General features: G+C 39.4%; 1 protein-coding gene across 4 annotated transcripts in view; it reads left to right on the forward strand.

Moving 5' to 3' along the window:
* Nucleotides 1–18,334, forward strand: part of GALNT7 (polypeptide N-acetylgalactosaminyltransferase 7) — a gene marked incomplete at its 3' end in the record, with an annotated part of 70,055 nt that overhangs the window by 40,180 nt on the left and 11,541 nt on the right. For 3 of the 4 annotated variants that reach the window (XM_080344324.1, XM_080344326.1, XM_080344327.1), the window contains exons 3-6: nt 7,461–7,627; nt 13,595–13,725; nt 13,991–14,070; nt 15,781–15,963. In XM_080344324.1, coding sequence (XP_080200450.1) covers nt 7,461–7,627; nt 13,595–13,725; nt 13,991–14,070; nt 15,781–15,963 — 561 coding nt within the window. Of the gene's footprint in view, nt 1–7,460; nt 7,628–13,594; nt 13,726–13,990; nt 14,071–15,429; nt 15,613–15,780; nt 15,964–18,334 lie in introns of all 4 variants that reach the window. The other variant, XM_080344325.1, reaches the window with a different exon arrangement.

An 18,334-nucleotide genomic window follows, 5' to 3' on the forward strand; every position in this document is an offset into this window, starting at 1 on the left:
AGTAAAGCAGAGATGTTAGTAAAGATATTTTTCCTGTCATAGTTGATGGTGACAACTTGAACCCTTCAGTTGGTCCAAATGCTGTTAAAAGTGTCAAACTGTACAGAAATCTTTTAGTGCTGGACATGAGTTGAAAAAAATACCAAAATCTTCAGTTATAAACAATTATTCAGTGTATGAAATAAGGTTGATGAATCTTGGCTGCACATTAGAAATGGATGGTCTTTTTACTCTGGGCAAATAACATTAGTTTAATTTGTTCTCTTACAGTAAATAGTTAGCTGTCCAGTAGCCAAGGAGATTGAATAGAAAAGCTCTGGAGTGGAGCCTTCTTTCTTCAGCAATGTGATTAGTTCCTTAATTATAGCACTGTGCAAATTACATATTTGATACTGTTACACAAAATAAGCTTTCAGTAATTACTGTTAGTATCTGTGTCATTGGAAATGGAGCTTTCGGGACTTGGTTTCATTTCACATGGTACCTTGGGAAAATCTTTTATTCAGCTGCCACATAGTACACTGGAACTGTTCTGTAACCAAGAAAACTAATTTTATAGTATGCACATAGATCTTTGTGTGCCTCACTGAGAGCTGGGGTTGAGAATCGGGTGAATTACAGTGGTCAAATATAATGGGGAGGGCTGGCTTACCACTGCAGGTTATCAGCTGCCTTACTGCTGGCAAGACTCCTGGAGGAGAAAAAGCATTTAAAATGTAATTAGCCATGTATTCACAGAGCATATCCTTGTGGTCAGGAAAGATTTGAATTCCAGGCCTTATACTTAAAGCAAAACAGAGCATTTTCTGCTAACATTTCAGGTCCCAATATTGAAAACTACAGTGAAGATGGATCCTGTGTCTCTTTAGCGTTGGCTGCTAGCACTTTGAATTTTAAGTTTCAACAGACAGACATCACAGTTCACCTGGAGAGTGCAAAGAAGTTGACAGAGGCATCGGATGTGTTATCTGTAGTTGGGATTTACTTACCTGTGTGCGTTCATCTGACATGAGAAGACCAAGCTCTTAACAGGACCTCTGATTCGACAAAGATGTGTAGTGCAGTGCCTGGAGTATATTTAAACTCTTAAACCCTGACTTTTAGAGGAGGGGGCAGAGAAGAGCCTGAGAGGTTTCATGCAGCTGCCTGTGTAACCCCACAGGTGCCGTCTTCATCCTAGAAATTTTGAGGCAAGTGGAGGAGCTGTTCTGTCAAATAAATTGCAATCTGAATGTAGATTAAATTAACTTCTGCTACAAATTAAAGTAACTTCTTATGCTTTGTCTTGTTCCTGCTAACCAGAACTTACTGTGGTAGAGCATTTAAATAAACTTGTGTAATGTAAATTCTAATTCAGTCCAATTGAGCGTGGGCAGGAAGTTCAGTGTATAATATCTGATGAGCAAGGGAGGCATAGTGGAAATAAAGCATTTCTGTGTGACTGAGCCCACTACCCCAAGCTTCTTTCTAGTCTTTTGTTTATTATATTAGGTAAAACCTATCAGCATTTAATAAATCTAAAATTATATACAGGTGGACTCTTTTGAGCTGTACATAGGCAAATGCATCAAGCCACAACTTCCCAAAATAGTGCCCACCTTGACTGAGAAATTATGAGAATTGCCCTATACAGCGAATTGTAACTTCTTACAAACATACAGACAAGAATCTTGTGATTTAAAAAAAATGCAAAGTTTATTTCTTTAATTTTCCTGTTAGCTCTAATGTTGGGTCTCTGTACAAATCTTGCCCTGAATTTATATCATGGCACTTTTAGAGGTATGGTAGGATATGTAGCTTGTGCTTCTGGGAGCATTAACGAAATTTAGTCACATAGCTTTGCAGGCTTCTTCAGGAATGGAAATCAGTAAAGCTTGTAGCTATTGTAGTTGAAAATTCTGTTTCAGTGTAGGTATAAGCTGTTAGGTAGTGTGTGGTAGGGGTTTTGCTGCTGTCTGCTGAAGGAGGAAATAAACAAACCCAACTAAACAAAAAAAACAAACAAAAACCCCACAATCTTAGCTGAACAAACTGTCCTTCTTGGGGATTATCCATTTACTTCTCTTCCAGAACACCTGTTTTGTAAGTTGACCACTACAATCTTATATTGATGTTGATGATGCATAAAAATACCCTGTAAGGCTTCACAGGTAACAAATCCAGTATTAACATCAGATTTACTTAGTTGTATCTTAACAAAGCAATGCCTAGCTCTGTATTCTGTCTCCGTCTCCCTTAGATTTAGGCAATGATCACTCTGATTTGCAGGCATCAAGCAGTCGGTCTCAGCTGGGACCCTGGTGGTTGGTGTCAACTGTACACATGAGCAAACTGTTGAAAGTCTTTTGTGAAAAAAAAACCTCTCATGCATCTTTCTAGGAGGTTGATGCGGTTTACTGTGGTAGTCATAATAAGCTGATGATTTAAAGCAGCCCTGAATTCAGAATTAAATTATGTAAACAGTGTGCTGTCTGCTGAATGACTGTCTCCTTAAAAGATAAGAAACAGGGATTACAAGAAAAGGAAGCTGCAAGTCACAACAGAGCTCCTAACTTCTTCTTGGGCTCTGCTTGTGCTAGACCCTCTCAAAGAGTGAGGAAAAAATAGATGCATTATAAATCAGTTATCAGTAGATGATAATTTATATCACTATGAATCTCATACCACTTTAAACATGAAATAAAACTTAAAATACAATTAAAAATTGTGAACAGTTTTATATTAAGGGGGAAGAGGGATTCCACTTTTTAATGCCAATTACGATTTCCAGATAAATGCTAAATTGAGACTTTAAGCTTTGTATTGATTCAGGGCTCTCAGCTTGGAACAGCTGACCCAAGGTTCTCAGGAGCTGGGATGTGATGGCAGCTGCCTGCTGTCTCAGAGAACTCTGCTGCTACATTTTTGGTCTGAGCACACAAGTACAGTGCTTTAAAATCCAGGGAGGGGACTTATGTGCCTTTGGTAAGCACAGGTGCTAGTTAGATAGTTGACCTGAGGAAGATAGTATCAGGATAGGGAGTTGATTCCAGCCATGATATCTCTTATTTTTCTCTGAAGCTTAGGTGTTGGTGTGATAGGGATGTTGGGAGTTCAGGGTGACACGAGAAGCAGTTCTGTTGGCTGAAGATCTCAAGTTGCCCTCTTAAGTATCTATATGATTGGGGCTCACCCTTAAATTGCTGTTCAGATGCTCTCCTTGTTCACTTGTGTTTTGGCCTGATGGCTGTATTACTCTTCCAGGAGAAGCAGCCTCTAGCCTGGACTTTTTTCAGCCTGAGGACATATGACTCTGTGTCTGCAGCAGTGGTGGTGGGTAACAGGGAGGCTATGGGGTCATCCAGTCCTTGGAGCATGCATCCACCATCACATTTGTGGGACTAGGGGACACGAGTAAGAGCAAGCCAACAAATAGCATACAAAGCTGTAAGAGCAGAAACTTCCTCAAGCCAAGGAGTGTTCCAGCCCGGATGTCTAGCTTGTGGTGCAGAAGGGTCACCTGTAAAATGTTCCTCTCTTGCTGTGGCTGATGCACAGCTTTGTGATGGAGGAACAGTGGTCTTGGTGTGGCACAGTCTCCATCAGTGCTGTTCCCTCCCAGGGGTGGAGAGGGAGTAGCACTAAGTCACATCTTAAGTATGCAGGCTAACAGAAGAAACTGTTTCTCCATCAGATCACTACTTTGTTTTTCAAAAGGTTTGTTCTTGCTCTAGTGCTGAGTCAGTCCATGGTTTTGCTAAGTATTACCAGTGCTGATTTGGGGATGGGAGGTTTTTATTCATGGACTGACCTGAAGGTGTTTCTTCCTTTCACCTAGCCCTTCAGAGCTGTGCCCACCTGCTCCTTCTTGCCATGGATAGTAACTCTTCACAGCGCTCAGGAAAAGTGATGTGAAGTCTCTAGAGGCAAGGATGCTACCTTCACATTCCTGCGTATCCGCTGCAATGTGCCATCTTCTCAGCTCTGCCAATAAGAACTCAAAATAAATTTTTTTGAGTTTGTTTACTTAATTTGGTTCACAGCATATGAGCACAGCTGCCCTGCAGGCTACACCTGCAAGAGCACTGTGCTACTGTATGTGGGCAGGACAGCACCTAGGGGTTGCAGCTGGAGGTTGAAATGTATGATAGTCCTCTTTGTCACAGACCCATCTGTATTTTGAATCCGCCCATGCCAGATTTCAACAGAGTGCAGCTTTTCCTGGACACCCATATCTACTTGACCCTATCTTCTAAAACTGAAGCGCGAGTCTGGAAATTCAGGGTTTTTATTTTCTTTTTCTGGTGCCCAAAATTTACAGGGAAACTAGTGCTGTAAAATCGAGCTTCAAACACAAGGAAAATGCGTTTATGGTTTCCTGGTATTTGGGTTGCCCACCACTGGATGTCAGTGCTGCTCCACTGAAGAAAGGCTCGTCTCGCTTCCTTCCCTGTGGATGCAAGGAAATGAGAGTTCCGTCACTCAAATACTTGAGCAACATTTGCATTTCTTGGAAAAAATAAAACTGCTGCAGAGGTTAAAATATTTCTTAGGTTTTTTGCATCTAAAAACCTACCATGTTTCAAACCTCTAGTTCTAAATGCAGGATGAGAGACAAGATTGTGCATTGGAGGTACTGCAGTCTGTTGCAGCTTATGGGCTTGATGACTCAGTGTGTGGACTGTCCAATAAGTGAAATAAAGCCTCTGGAAAATCTAAAAGTATGATCTTACTATAGGAGTATAAATGTAGTGCTTTTATGGCTTGCAAATGGCACATTTAGCAACACGTAATTTTTCAAGTTTAAAAAGTAAAATGTGATGACAGATTTCAGGAGATTAAGCTGGATAGGTAGCAAAAAGGCTGTCTAGACCTCTGGGTTTATATTTTTAAAATGTATTAAATACAGATCAAAAAATGCTTATAAATTGCTCACAGATGTGTTGTTCAATTCAGGCTCGTGTAATAGCTTTGGCTTTTAAAAATTGTGTTAAATTACTTACTGTGTTTCATTTTTAGGCTCTTCACCATTTTCTTCCTAAATATGACTTACCTGTGCTGCAGGAAGTGGGAGAAATAAGCGACCAAAATATTTTAGGGGTTTTGCAGTGTTTGCTTTGTTTTGTTTGTCCTTGAAGGCAGTCTGGAATGTTGTAGCTGTCTTTTTAATTGGGGAGCAAAAAAGTTTCCTAGGCAAACTGCTGAAGTTACAGATCAGCGGCACAGGGCAGCCTGTGTCAGAAACTGCCTTCTCCTTTGAGGCAAAAGGTGCTGGTAATTTCCACTGCCTTTTTTACTTGAAGTTCTTGAATGGCATTTAGCTGGCATGCCAATTTTGAATGTTTAACACCTCATTTTCCTCCATTTTAACACAACTATCACTAGAATTAATCTGTGTGAATGCATGTGTAAAGCAACACAGTTCTATTATTAATCTTAACGCACATCCATTTTAGCATATCCATTTTATCTCTGCAATGGCTAAATAAGTTGTCGACAGCTTAAAAGCTTATGCTACAAATGGAGTTATTGCACCCTGTAATCAGCTGAAGTCTTTTGAGAGGGATCTGTGGAAGGAAGGCATCGGCCTGAGCCGTGCACTTTGAACAGTCGGTCTAGCACTTGTGTATTGGCAGCTTATAAATATTATTAGCTGCAGCTACTTCGGGCATGAAAATAATCAAGCTGGAGGATTTTAGTCAGTAAACTGTACTCGTAGAGATCGTGCTGTTTCAGAGGTTACTTACTATGCCTAAGAGAAGACGTGCCTTATTAGATCAGACTTAGTTACAGACTGCTTTGATTCTGTAATTTGCTTTTCCCACAGGACTAAAATTAATACTGTGCTTCTACCTTTTTTTTTTCCCCTGGTGGGTGAGAAATATATATTGATACTGTTCCCTGCAAATAAGTGAAATATGTCCTTCCTCACCAAAGTAATGCTTTTTAAATACCCATTAGATCTGTCATGAGAGTTCTTTCCATGTTTAACTCAATTTAGTTTCAGAAACTCTGTTGATTTCTGATGATTAAGGAAGTTTCTTTTCAAACACAGGAATGCTTCTGTGCATTTAAGCTTTTTTATTTTATATGGAGAAATATAACTGTGGAAGTTTGTTTGTCCACAAGTTTAAAAGTTTGTATTTGTCAAGCACAATTTCTTAATACATGATAGTTGTCTTTGAAAAGTCACATTCTCTCTTGTAGAGACTTTACTTGCCAAAAAATGAAAAAGGGAAGACTTTTGCCTGTTTATATTAAAAATGCTGTGTCTCTGGGTTTGGTGATAGGAATTATGTTATTATAGTTGGAAAAGGGGCTAGTGGTATGGTAGGGAGACTTCCAGGAAATGCCTGAACTGGTTGTAATTAGAGAGACTGTGAACAGTCTCATTTAGGGATGCTGTTGGGGAATGGACGTTACAATTGCAAATGAAATGCATTGTTGATAAATGTGATGAATAAATATTGGTAAGTGTGGACTGGATTACTCATATTGCTTGTTTCTAAATCATCTGTAATCCCTCAGGAAAAAAGACCCAAGTCCACGTCTGCAGTGAAATGGAAACGCAAAATGTTTTAAATGGATACAGGAGTGCTTTTCGTGCCATGCCAAGATGAAACCCTTTTTTTTTTAGCTACATTAGCGTGTTACACCTGGAAGTTTAACCTTGAATATTAAATAGTAAAGATCACATCTTGTTTGCCATGGGATTACATTTTCCCCATGAGTAGCTATACTTTTCTGACAGTTTTTGCAAATGGAGACAATTCTATGCAGAGCAGCTGGCATGGGCATGTCACATGGTGCTGCTGTACTTCTAGCAAATTGTTATGTTTAAATATATTTTGTTGTCAAAGGGCAGAAATTAACAAACTTTGTCTTGTCGCAACTGTGTTTTAAAGTTTGCTAATTATGCAGATTCTGTATGTGGACTGTGTAAGCCAACAGAAACACTTCACAGACAGCCCTTCTACGGGGTAAATCTGATTTGAAGAGGCTTAAGAAAAAAAAAAATCACTGTAGTAGATTAGCCAAATGCACAGTCCATCCCATACCATGATATCTGATGGTCTGGAGAGGACCCTCATCTTGGCAGATGCTGTTTGGGGCTTTTCTTCCCCAGTTCTCTACTGGCCATACAAACAGCAGGGTGGTAGTGGCAGGGATGTCTCTCAGTGGGGTGTGTGCGATGCAATCTGCCTACATGGGAAAAAGTTTCTGTCTTTTGAGGCAGGAGTCGTCATTCACCAGCTTCATGCTCTCTCCTTCAGGATGAGAAGGGGCTCGCTGTCTGCAAGCGAGCTGCTCTTTGGGCCCCATACCTCAGGGATGCACTGAAGCTCTATACTACATTTTATATCCTGTTTCTCTTTAATCTGAATAATAGCCACCAGTGAACATTTCATTTGCGCAAAGATATTGTTAAGCAGTCCCGTAAATCATAATGTGAAAACTAATAAAATCAAATCTTTTTACAGATGCAAATACTGGCATTATGATGAAAACCTGCTCACCTCCAGCGTTGTCATTGTCTTCCATAATGAAGGATGGTCCACGCTCATGAGGACAGTCCACAGTGTCATTAAGAGAACACCGAGGAAATACTTGGCAGAAATTGTGCTGATTGATGATTTTAGCAACAAAGGTATATTTGGAATATTAACGCACTACTTGTAGAAAAGGAAACTTCATTTGTTTTAAAAACAGTTGACTCTGCAAGAAAAGTAAGTTGCTTCTTCACAGTCCTTTAGTTTTCAGTGAATGGAAAGCTCTTTTCCAATTGCTTTCATAAAGGAGGCAATCCTTATGTGTATTCCGCTGTTTGAAATAACAGGATTTGTGATCAGCTCTTGTCCGCGCTTATGGAGTAGTATATAGTAGAAAGCAGGGATGGCTCCTATCTCTCTTGGCTCTTGTGTAAATGAGTAGTTTTAAGAGAAAGGAGTTTGAGTTAAGCCTGTTAGGAATAATTTTCTTTATTCTGTATAGGAATCCAGATTCCTTTCTTTTTTATTTTTTCCCACTATAATAAAATATATATCTAAGGCTATTGAATTATTCTGATTAATTTTCAATCTCTTTTTCATTTCCAATATTCTTTTTTAATTAAATGTCACTTGAAGGTGTTCATTGTTTCTCAGTGGTGGGAGAATTTAAGTGTGTTCTAATTTCTGCCTGTCTTTGAGTCCTGCATATCAACATTTTCAGAAGTCCAGAGTTTCCTCTTCCTTTGTAATATACATTTGCATCCCGATTTATAATCAGGATGTGTGTACTTAGGTGTGATTTTTAGAAACATACACAGACTTTTTCCCTTTAATGGTGGTGTCTTCCATGTTAGTGCAAATCAAGGCTGAATACAGAGAAGAAATGAAAGTGGTATGCCAGAGATACAATATGACTGATATAGAGGAAATCCGTCTTGTTTTAAACTTTAAACAAATTTCAAAATAGCGCATCAAAGCTGCAAGTTCTGCGATATTTTATTGCAGTATAGTTTTTGAATAGAAGCTGACAGAGAAAAACAGTAGACACATAAATAGAAACATAACTTTGAGCGTGCAGGATGACAGTCTCTTCTAGATGGCGACAGTGGTGGCTTTTAGGAGCCTGGGCAAGTTTGAACTAGTCAGTAGTCAGCAGCATAGGATACGTTCACTTTACCCTCCTCTTGTTTTTATAATAGCTGAGTTGGGTAGTGGCATGGAAAGCAGATGACTCTGTTCTGAAACTCTCCATTTCAAGTGATCTGGACTTCTCCCAGTTCCAGCCTCACAGGAGTTGTTTTCTGCAGGTATACCCACCACAAAATTTTCAGTCAAACTCATCACATAGTCAAGGTTGCTTTTTTGAGTATAAGTCACTACTTAAAGTAATTATTGTATGTTAATTTTTACATCATACCAGTAGGTAGGTATCATTTTCTGTTTGTTTTTACAGGATAGGAAAAGTTACTTGCATTGTAAACTTGACTACATCTGGTTTAGTCTAATAAAAATACTGAACACTACATTATAGTCTCCTGTATCCTTTTACAGCTTTTGAGAATTTGGCTTAGATATGCACACATGCTATAAAACAAAAATATCTTTTCTCCTGTGGCATATAGTATTAATAATTCGGTCAGCAGACAACGTGCTGTGCTTTTCCTTTTCAGCTGAGATCACAGTTTTCCTTCAGAGCTATTCAAGGACTGAGTTAGCTGTATAAAATCACTATAACACTGATGGTCTCTAGAAAAAACTACCAATTTCTTTTACTAATGACTGGACTCAGTACTTGGGTTTCATATGAGTTGTAGGTGACTCTATGCTATGTATATTTAATTAATGGAATGAATTTGTCTGGCATAACAACTCATACTACAGTTTTTCAGTGTACGACGATTGTTAAATAAAGGCACTATTTTTCAAGAAATCCGTTTTGAAATACAGAACTTCACTTATGCTCTCTGCCCGTATATGGATGGTTAGCAGATACAGCTAGTCTGGACCTAACATCCAGCAGACCTTTGTCTCTATATTCCCCACACTTCATCTTCCCAAATAACTTTCGCGAATCAGAAAATTCCGTAAAGCAAGCTCAAGACCCGGTTTTCACATGTATACGACTGGAAAACAAGCACAGACTGGAATGGCTCTGAACACCGTGCTGCAAGTGTACTTTTTGGCTATAATAATTCTTCAAAATGCTTTAGGCTATTACTTGGTAAAGATAATTAACTTAATTTCAATAATTCAAATTGCATTCTAGATGAAAAATGGCCGAGGGAGAAGAATCTTGCTCCACCTCTTTCTCCCCAGAGAGAGGCATGAACTGGTAGGGGCTGCAGAGTGTGCGAAGCCACCTGAAGAGATCTCCAGTTGTCAGGAGAGCTGCAAAACGCACACACTCTTAATCATAGCAGAGCTGCTGGTGGCTTCTTGCTTTTTCAGCCAGAAGAGAAGCGGTGCTGACAGCACAGATACAGGATTTTTCTCCTTGACCACTGGCTTTCAGACTGCATGCTTCATATCTGCCTTTCCATCTGGCAAAGAGCATCTACACTCTTTGAGACCAGTGTTAAGGGACAGGCATGCTGGGCTGAGTAGATGTTTGCTCATGCTTGGCATGGCTGTCCTTTTTTCTTAGCTGCAGCCTTCTCCAGCAATATGAAATTAAAATAGAGCGTAGCAGTTGCAAACTGGCTCAAAAAGAGCCCTGCTTGTCCTTCTTTACGAGAAATCCTCTTTCATCAGAAGGGAGTTACAGCAGCAGAGAAGCTTATATATGTTATGCCTTACAGGGAGAAATGGTTACAGTGCTTGGAAAATGTTATTTTCATTATAATTCTTTGTATAAAGTCAGTTGGGAGCAGTCTTTTTTGCTGAATAACACTCTTCCCTTCCTTCCTTAATCTCTTCTGCAAACAGCAGGTTTGACTGTGGAGAACTGTGTGGGGAGATGTGCTGAATTCTCCTCAGGCATTTTTTTCGTTTGTCAAAGCACAAAGGGAACAGTAAACAAGAACATGACACTAAGCTGGCTGAATGATCCTAGTTTCGATATTTTCAATGGAGACCTCTCTATTAATGCCTGTTAGAGTCCAAGAAGTGTTGCAGCAGCATCTACTACAGTGTCAGTGGGGGGCACGCTTCTGCATGTGGAGGGGGGATTCCCAGTTTTTCTTGTGTGTCTTGGTAAAACTGTTTATTTTACTGTAAGTACTAGCTGTAGGAAGGATACAGATATTCTGGAAGGGTGATGAGCATTCATAACACTAGATTTTCTGAAGGCCCCTACAATTACAGTTGTGTATATAGGTTTTCAATGACTACTTGTTATGGATTTAGGTACCAGCTTTATTCCTTTCTGAAGCACAGAGGTCAGTGTCTCAGCTGGTGCAGTTCACTTCTGTAGCCCATGCACCTGTAAAGAGTGACTGCGAGGTAAATACCAGTGTTTACAGTAGTATTCAAAGGTTTGTATACTTTTTGCATTTACTTATTTTTTTCTTTATCGCTACCTATATTTCCCCCTGATACAGCATCCCATAAGATAACCAGGGAGGAAGCAATGAGCATAGACAGGTAACAGTATTTTTAACTTGTTTTACAGTGGGGACACAGAAGCTTTAATCAGTGCTTGTGTTAGAGCTGAGTGCTCCATGCTAGTGGTGTTACAGTAAAGGGGACTCAGAGGCAGCTGCTGTTGGCTGGACTTCTAATATCATTTTTCTAGTTCTCAAACTGACAACCACGAGTCAAGGGGAAAAAACTGTTTTCCTCTTCCTCCCCCACCTTGTGTTGTGCAATGCCTAAGGTCCACTGGGGAAAGGACATGTTTTTAAAAAACATTGGTTCATGCTTTAATTATGCACTGAGACATGAAAGAAGAACCCAGACAAAGGAAGAACAGATTGATGGTTATAATACTTTGAAAGGTAAAATACACATTTTTTTAAAACAAAACCCAGAATACTGTAAGGCTGTTGACAGATACCATAAATACACTTTCTAGGTGAACAGAATTTAATGCTGGCCAAACAGTATTTCTAACTGTAAAAGTATCAGGATTTTATACACTACTGTCGTGCAGGCTTTGTAGTGTGGGAAGGAGGGAAATTCAGTTTTCCTATGGGAATCAGAACTTGCTGCTAACCCTGGCATGGTTTCAGATAATGTACTGCAAAGTCCTGGGACTTGTACTGTAGAAAAGCTTTACACAATCACTATGACGGGTTTTTGCAGCTCACCGTGAGCTCTACATAGTTGAACATTTGATAACTAAAACATTTGGCTCCATAGGCAGGAGAGCTGGAAATAATTTCAGGTTTTAAATCTTTAAAACATTCCTGACAGTCCTGCAGTAACATATACTTGGAATTCACAGAATGAATAATGATGTGCTATAAAGATTGTCTTAGTGCCACTTCAGTATGACCTCCTAACTTGGTTGATTTTATCCTATAAAAATTTATATCACAGCTATCATACCATATATTCTATATATATTACATGGCACATTATTCTGTACAGCATATGCGATAAAGTTGTTCTTTCTTCAGTTTGATATTTATGTATCCTTGAAGTTTTCCTAACACACAAGGATTTGCAAAAGAAATTGTAAATGTGTGGGAAAGGAGAAGAGGATACATAAAACTTCTAGTTGAGGAAAAACTATTATTTTATAAATGTGAAGAGGGGGAATAGAAAGAGTATTAGAAGAGTGGTTTCAGAAGATTGGTCTGTGGTAGAATTGCTGAATTTTCAAATTTGCAAACGTCACTTCCAAAAACTACCATTTTCATTTCAGTTATTTATATGTAGCTTTTGTTTCAACTAGAATTTTTTTTTTAATATTGTTGACAAGAATGTAAAACATACTGAAACGTAAGTTGCAGCAAGCTCCAGACTTCAGTCGTTTTCATAGAGGATGCAGAAATCATTGCTGCTGAAGCAACCTGATGGCTTGTTGCTGCTGAAAGGGGCATCCTTCTCCTTCCACCTCCACACGTCCCCTATCCCATGAGGTCAGCACAGGCGTGGATGGCATCTAGCAGCCCCTCGGAGCTGGTGCAAACCGGTGCCTGGATGCCTCGGCTGTAGCTTAGGTGGCTTATTTTGATTCCCAGCTGAAAGAAACTGAAGCTGTAAGCAATTCTTTTGACCCTTTCAGTACAAAAATAGATTTTAAATGAACACCGGTGATTGAATCAGCATAAGCTCAAATGGCAAGCACCTGACTGCCACCCTTCTGCCTTCCTGAGTTTTCTCAACAGAATCATCTCTGCAAAAATATTATGCAACACTAGGATCCTTTTTTCAAACTGTGTGGTAGGAATGTGGTTTCCAGATTAGTTTGGCAAAGACCAGTGTGCAAATACAAATCTGTAACCATTTAATCATAGCCCGTCTTAATTCTAATGTGGTTGTTTGTCCATTTACTGAGTAGTCCCTTTGGCTAGAGGTTTCCTATCTCATCATTATGATGAGCCACAGCTCATTCACTGCACTTCCGGCCCTCCAGTTATTCTTATTATAAATTTCATTAGAATGTTAGCATAAGACCACCCCAGCCCCCCAGAAGGAAGAGGTGTAGATGAGGGAGGGCAATAATTCGAGTATGATGGATTTCTGTCTCAGGTTTCCAGATTTAACAGACTTACAGCAAATTTTGTGAGGCAGAAAGCAAGTGAAGAGAAATGTGTAGCTGAAAAGTGATGCCTTTGACTGTACATGTGGCATGATCTGATGAGGAAGGACCGTGTGCTGAAGTGTAGCAACTTCTCTGCCCTGTTGAAATACAGGTGAAGACCTGAGAGCTGCTATGCGATATACCAAAGTGACTGGGAATTGCCCACCCAGCTCCCCTGCGGTGTGGCCAACCACTGCAGCTGCTTTTTCTGAATATGTGCCAGAGGCAAACCTGTGCCATGAAGTCTGAGAGCTCCAAGTCTTCATCTCTTCAGGTTTAGTGTTTGTGAGCCATAGTATGAGCAGTTGGACTCAAAATTCTCTTAAATGTCTGTAGATATTTTCAAGTAGAGTTGGATTTGGGTTGTATTAAGAGTACAAAAAAGCTTATTATTAAATCTCACCAAAATATGTTTTTTTTCTTTGTCATTTGATAGCACACTTGAAAGAGAGGCTGGATGAGTATATTAAGCAGTGGAACGGCCTTGTAAAGGTATTTCGAAATGAGAGGAGAGAAGGTTTAATCCAAGCCAGGAGCATCGGAGCCCAGAAGGCTAAACTTGGGCAGGTAGGAGCCAGTTCACACACAAGTCTGTCTTTGTTTTCTTTTTTTGGGGGAGAGATGGTGGTGGATCTGTGTTCAAGGAGACACATAGCTTTGTAGTATTGTATTATTGCTTGATGTATTTTTTATATATATATACATTTTATTTATTTAAGCTTCATTTATTGTTTATAATATGAAAGTATTTCAGTGTCAATGAGCGCAATTAAATCATTATGATCTTGCATACCGAAATACAAATGACTTCACTCTTTTTTTTCTTTTGAAGGTCTTGGTTTACCTTGATGCCCATTGTGAGGTGGGAATTAATTGGTATGCGCCACTTATAGCTCCTATAGCTAAGGACAGGTAATGTTCTCCTGTTATTTCCAGTGTCTGGCCTCTTAAGAAGAAAAAGTCACAGTAACAATCTCCATTTTTCAAACTGTAGTCAATATGTTTTATATCTACATCTATATGTATCTATATCAATATTTGCTGTATCATGATTTTATTATCTCCCAACATAAAAGCTATGTAAGGAGGAAGGAAAATAGTCAGGCAAATAAATCTCTAGATAGTTTGTTTTAATAGACATAGTGAATATTTTGCTTCGTTTCTTCCAGCTGTTGAAATGCTGTTGTTGCTGTGTGCTACCCCGCTCTTAGCTTGTGTGGTCAGGGGGATGTGTGTGTTTAGGAAACTATGTGCTTGTTCAAAGTCTTTAATCCCATAAGATAACTGCTTAATCCTAAAAACTATTTGTTAACCTGTCGTACTAGCAGAACTTTCTTGAAGAGGTGGTTTTGTGTGTTTTAAAGGCTGTAACTCAGCTTCAAGGTTGCATTTGGGCCAGGATACTAGACAGAAGGTGGAAATGCTTGTGTGCTTCCATTGAGTGTGTGTTACTGTTTCACACAAGAAGGGCAGGTGAGAGGAAGCAGCCTCAGGGGCATCCTCCATCACCATCCGCAGAAGAGAACAGCCTTAGCGGTTCTTTCCCCCCACCAACCCCAACTTGTTTATCTGTCTCATAGAATCTAACTTAAAGAGTTGAAAGCACTCCAGGTTTGGTCACTGTAAAGTTTATTTGGAAAATTCAAGTGGAACAGCAAGATAATGTCTTTTCCTTAGTGGATGTTCTATGCAGTAGCTCACAATGAGGGGCATGTTGCAAATCAAAAAGGAAAATTCTGTTGAAGGCTGCTGCTAGGAGCACCAGTGTTTTGGTTTTGTTTTTTTATCCTATGAGGCTGGATCTGCAGAGCAGTTGAATAGGGCAGAATAGTGAAAAATTCATGTTTACACTAGTAAAAGTGTAAGAGCTTATCATACTTGTTGACAGCTGAGATCTGACACGAATAGAAATCAAGGGAAATAATGATACTGTGAAATCCCTAGACTGTTAAAGGCTCCTCTGTTCCTTCCAGCAGTGTTTTATTAGAATATTGATGTCAATAAACATACAGAAAGGAAAAATTATTGATAAATTATTTGTTATATTAGCATTTTAGACCTAACTTTTCAATTTTCAGAACATGTTAATACAACACAAAGGACTATCTCTTTTTTCTTCTACTGAGGTTTCATTTTTTAATATATTTACAAGTGACTTTTGATATAAGCTGCTCTATAAGATTAATGATTAATGGTGTAAATTTCAGATTAGACAGATTACTCTTCTGAAATTGTATTTTGCTCTTTCTTTCCCTTCTACAAATGTTTCAGAACCACATGTACTGTACCTCTAATAGATTACATAGATGGGAGTGATTATTCCATTGAGCCACAGCAAGGTGGGGATGAAGATGGTTTTGCCAGAGGGGCCTGGGACTGGAGTTTGCTATGGAAACGAATTCCGTTAAGCCAGAAGGAAAAGTCCAAACGAAAACATAAAACTGAGCCTTATCGGTAAAGAGAGCTGTTTACATACTGTGAATCGTAATGACTAATTGTCTAAACCCTCTCCTTTTTCCCTCCTCCCTCTTCTCCCATGAACTACGGTCGGTGCACGTGTGCCATGCGGGTCCGTGCCCATAACCGCATCTTCCCCGCCACCATCCACCCGCCGCCGCGCAGAACCACATGCACTGTGCCGCTTATAGATGTCATAGATGGCAACACTTATAAGATTGTGCCGCAAGGGGGTGGTGACGAAGATGGGTTTGCTAGAGGCGCGTGGGATTGGAGTATGCTATGGAAGAGGGTTCCCTTGACCAAGCGAGAGAAGGAAAGCAGAAAGACAAAAACTGAACCGTATCGGTAATCACTAAATCACTTACCCGTTTCTTTTCTTCTGGAGTCACTATTGATCCACTAAGACTTGCATGTACTTCTAGCCTGAAAATCTTCCTATCTCTAACCACGCCAGCTGCTTTGTTCAGTCAGACCTGTTTGCTACAGCTGACTGTTCGCTCAAAATACCTTTGCTACTTTGTGTTGCCTATCCATTCCTGCTCTGTGTGGCTAATAGGGTGCACATTAGAATGAACATTAGAATGTTCTATGACTTTGTTTCCTGGGAAAACTTTATTTAGCTATGATATTTTTTAAAAAGTGGTTGGAAACAACAGTGCTTTTTTAACCGTTTGATTTGAAATAACGAGCATGACGTGATTATTTATAAAATAGCTGGTAATGCATAAAATCTGTAGCCTGCTGTCATGGCTTGATGCATGCATACAGCTCGTGGATTATGCATGTGCATCAAAAAAATCCTTTTTGTCATATTTCTCCCACTCACTTTGTAATAGATCACATCTGACAAAGAAGCATACACTTTAAGGCTGTTGGCTAGATGTTTCCTAAGGTCTGGGTATGTTTGGGGATTTTCACTTAGTACAAATAATGTTAACACAAAAAAAAAAAAAAGAAAAGAGAAAAAAAATCCTACAACCTTATTTTCTGGGAAAACTCCAATAACTTTCACAGAAGTCCCACCTTTTCCTTACACTTTGTAGGGGGATATGTTTTTTTCCCAGCAAACAGAAACTGGCTGGAAACCCTAGCTTGGAAACTAGGGTTTCGAGATGGCTTTTCAAGACTGGGAAACTGTGGTTCTGCTGTTTTTTTATTACTTTTCCCTTCACACTTAACTAATTGTGTTACTACATTTGAAAACAATCCTCACACCTTCAGAATCTAATGTCTTCTATTGCTTGTATATATGATTTAAACATTGTAAGAACTGATGTTGGTAATTCCCTGTCCTCACCCTTGATTGTTCTCTGCTAAAATGGCAACACATGCAAGGAAGTTATGAAGCTTTGATCTGTTTTGTATACAGTATAAATAATAGTATTTTCTGACAAGGCTGTCCACATTGAAACTTTAATATTCGCTTAGAGGGGGATAAACTCTTTCGACCAGCACTGATGTGTTCTGTGTTTACCATCCAAACAGGTCTTAAAATCCTTCAAACCGTTCCCAGAAATACAGAACACATGTTCTCGGAATGGTTTAAAAGATGACTTTATTTTTAATAATACTTTCAGAGTTACAGCGCTTATTCTAAAAAGAGACATTCCCTGCGTCTGTTTATATCCAGGCTGTAAGTATTCTGCAGCAATACCAAGGCAAGTACGACCAAGTAAAAGTCTTGCTGACACCATAGCCAGGATTGCCTAGTTTAAAAAGAAAACAAACAAACAAAAAAAACCCTCAACAGCTTAAAGCGCAGAAACAAACTTTTTGTAACGTGAGAATTGCCTCAGGACTGAATCCTTCTTTCAGGAGTATCATGCGTACTTCTTCATGTCCTATAAAATACACTGCTTGAGCTTATGTGCGTTTTACTGTGTTCTTTAACACACTTGACAGCATATTGGAGGCCAAGACTGCAACTTCAGCATCTGAGGCCTCAGCACTTGCCAAGTCTTTACGGTGCTGAGGAAAACGAAAAACGCAGGAAAGCCCCAGGGCTTGTGCTGTGCAACACGCCTCTCCCTGCTCTGCTCGCTGCCTCCCTACCCTTTGAGTCCCAGTGATGCGAAAGCAGTGTTGGAGGAAAATACAGCAGGCAAACAAGCAGAAGGGGATGTTTAGGAGTAACTCAGCATCTGATGAGGTGGTCTGGAGAGCAACTAACCTGATAACTGTTATACATAACTCAGCTGATAAATCCGACGGGTTGCTTTTTCTTAAGCAGAAGGGAAATGTGTAATCATTGCTGTTAAAAGGAGCACCACTAAGGTAAAAATCTAATGGAATGAAGAGACTGAATAGTGCTAGGAATGACCCATCTCTCAATAATTTGGTCGCGAAGGATTATTTTACTTGTGTTTTACTTGGCTCAACAGAGTAATCTGGACTTTTGGATCCTCCTCCTTTCAGTGCTGCAGATCATCTGAAGTCAAAAAGAATTCAGTTTTTCCTTATCAGCTTTTTAAAAAAAATGCTGATGTAGTGGGGACTCCAGCTTTTATCCATTAAGATTTTTATGTATTTATTGATTGTCAGGTGAGAAAATGCTTGTTACATGCGCTGGAATTGGCATAACATGTCCTACTGTCTATTTCAGTGTGAGCAAGCAACCAAAGAATTTTGGTTAGAGCCATTCAGCAAAAATGCTCTAATCCAAACCACAGTGTCTTTTAGGCACATTAAAACTTGCTAATTGAACCCTGGCATACGT

Source organism: Nesoenas mayeri (genome assembly GCF_963082525.1).
Source record: "Nesoenas mayeri genome assembly, chromosome: 4".
NCBI lineage: Eukaryota > Metazoa > Chordata > Aves > Columbiformes > Columbidae > Nesoenas > Nesoenas mayeri.